The sequence below is a fragment of the Chinchilla lanigera genome, unplaced genomic scaffold (assembly GCF_000276665.1).
Source record: "Chinchilla lanigera isolate Chin_1 unplaced genomic scaffold, ChiLan1.0 scaffold00139, whole genome shotgun sequence".
Classification (NCBI taxonomy): Eukaryota; Metazoa; Chordata; class Mammalia; order Rodentia; family Chinchillidae; genus Chinchilla; species Chinchilla lanigera.
In genome coordinates, this window is record NW_004955540.1 from 2,052,297 (window position 1) to 2,054,084 (window position 1,788).

General features: G+C 58.0%; 1 protein-coding gene across 1 annotated transcript; it reads right to left on the bottom strand.

Moving 5' to 3' along the window:
- On the bottom strand, positions 1 to 1,293 carry LOC106147298 (circumsporozoite protein-like; the record flags this gene model as incomplete). Its single annotated transcript, XM_013507923.1, is given in 1 exon segment — positions 1 to 1,293. A coding segment is annotated over 1 exon segment (142 nt), but the record flags the coding sequence as incomplete, so codon positions are not given.
- Between the last annotated feature and the right edge of the window lie 495 nt (positions 1,294 to 1,788).

Here is a 1,788-nt window from a genome sequence, read left to right on the forward strand (position 1 = left end):
GAGGCAGCCCGCCTCCCTCGTCCGCGCAGGGCAGCGCAGCCCGCCGCCCGCGGCCGGGGTTGTGTTCTCCTCCACGAGCGCGGAGAGGAGTCAGCTGCTGTTCCTGGAAGAGGCCCGAGTCAGCTCCGAGCGGACAGGGCATGGAGAGGGCAGGCTCGCCGCTGCCGGCCGGATGTCTCCGAGGGGCTCTGCTGGCCTTGTCCACGTCCAGCCCGCAGCTCCGTGCCCGAGATGCAGGCCAGGTCCTCGGCCTCGCTGCTCTCCCGCCCCCGCCAATTCTGCCGTCCCGGTCCCCAGCCCCTGAGCGAGGTGCAGCCTCTCTGCTGTGTCCCGGCAACGCTCACCAGGCTCAGGGGCCTAGTTTCTTCCCTGCTGTCCTGTCCAGCCCGCAGCGCCCCCCCCGCCCGGGGGCAGGGCTGCAACTGACGGCCTCAGCGCGCTCGCACCCCTAGGCTCTGTTCCGAGGTGCAGGCGCGGTGTCTGCGCTCCCCATGCTGTGTAGGGTGGCAGGGCTCCTAGCCAGAGGAAAGGAAAGGTTACAGCACTCCCCTGCAGGGCCCTCCAGCCCAACCGACAGGTGAGACAGGTCGTGGGTGCTGAGCTGGGGCTGCCCCTTCCAGGTCCAGAGCCAGAACCGGGCAGTGGTCACAGTTCCTGCAGGTGTAGCAGCAAGGGCAGGGGTCATGTGCATGTGCTGTCGCGAGCCGTGCTGGGGCCTCCTCCTTCCCAGGCTACCATGTGGAGGGGAGGCACACAGTTCCTTCCAACGCTGTCTCTAAACTCTGCTCCCCCACTTGTATTTCAAACATAGTGTTTGGGCCTGAGCTTGCACAAGTGTGTTAGGGCAAAGTTGCACCATCTGGCTGACAAGGTGTACAGAGTTCCAGTAAGTTAGACAATAGCCAGGAGGCCAGAGGGAGAGTGGTTATGATTGCATTTATTGGGAAGTCCAGGCCCCTAGTGGGTTTTTTCCTGAGGACCCAGAACCAAGACTCTTGAGCACTACCCACATGTGTGCATACGGTCGGTTCTCAGTGACTGCGTGTGGAGTGAATGAAAGGTATGTTTACCAACCTGAACCTGTGAGTCTTTTCACGTTCAGAAATCTGTCCCTACTTCGCTCACACACACACACGCACACATATGCATGCACGCACACGACCAAGCAGGTCTTTGCTTACTCTAAAGCAGTGAACTGGCCACAGTGAGTGGGTTCATCTTGGCAGTCCTCCAGTGGCTGCAGGCAGGCCTCTAGCACCTCACTTTTCTCTACAGAGAGAAGCGGTCAGGGGGCTGGGGATTTAGCTCAGCGGCAAAAGCGCCTGCCTGGCAAGCGCAAGGTCGTGAGTTCGGTTCCCGGTACCCGAGAAAAACCAAAAAAAAAAAAACAAAAACCAAAACAAAACAAAACAAAAAAAAAAAGAGAGAAGCGTCAGCAAGAGTTGGAGGGGTGGGGCTATGAACACAGAAGGAACAGCCATAAAGTCCTCCATGAAGCAGGCTGCCTGCTCTCCCCGCACAGGGCTGCTGGGAGGCTACCAATGCTTCACCTAACAGATACTTACCGAGCCCTGCTGCGGGGCGCCGCTGGGTGGACATGGTCAACAAGACAATGTGGTTCCACCAGCAGTAAGAGATGTTGAGTTCACAAATTAAATCCATAAACAGAACAATCCCGTATTAGGACACGAGCTGTGAAGGAGGGACAGAGCTCCCTCAGACAAAGGGCTTCTACCTAGAACATATAAAGAATTAAAAACTATCAGCCCCCCCAAATTCAAAGACCCA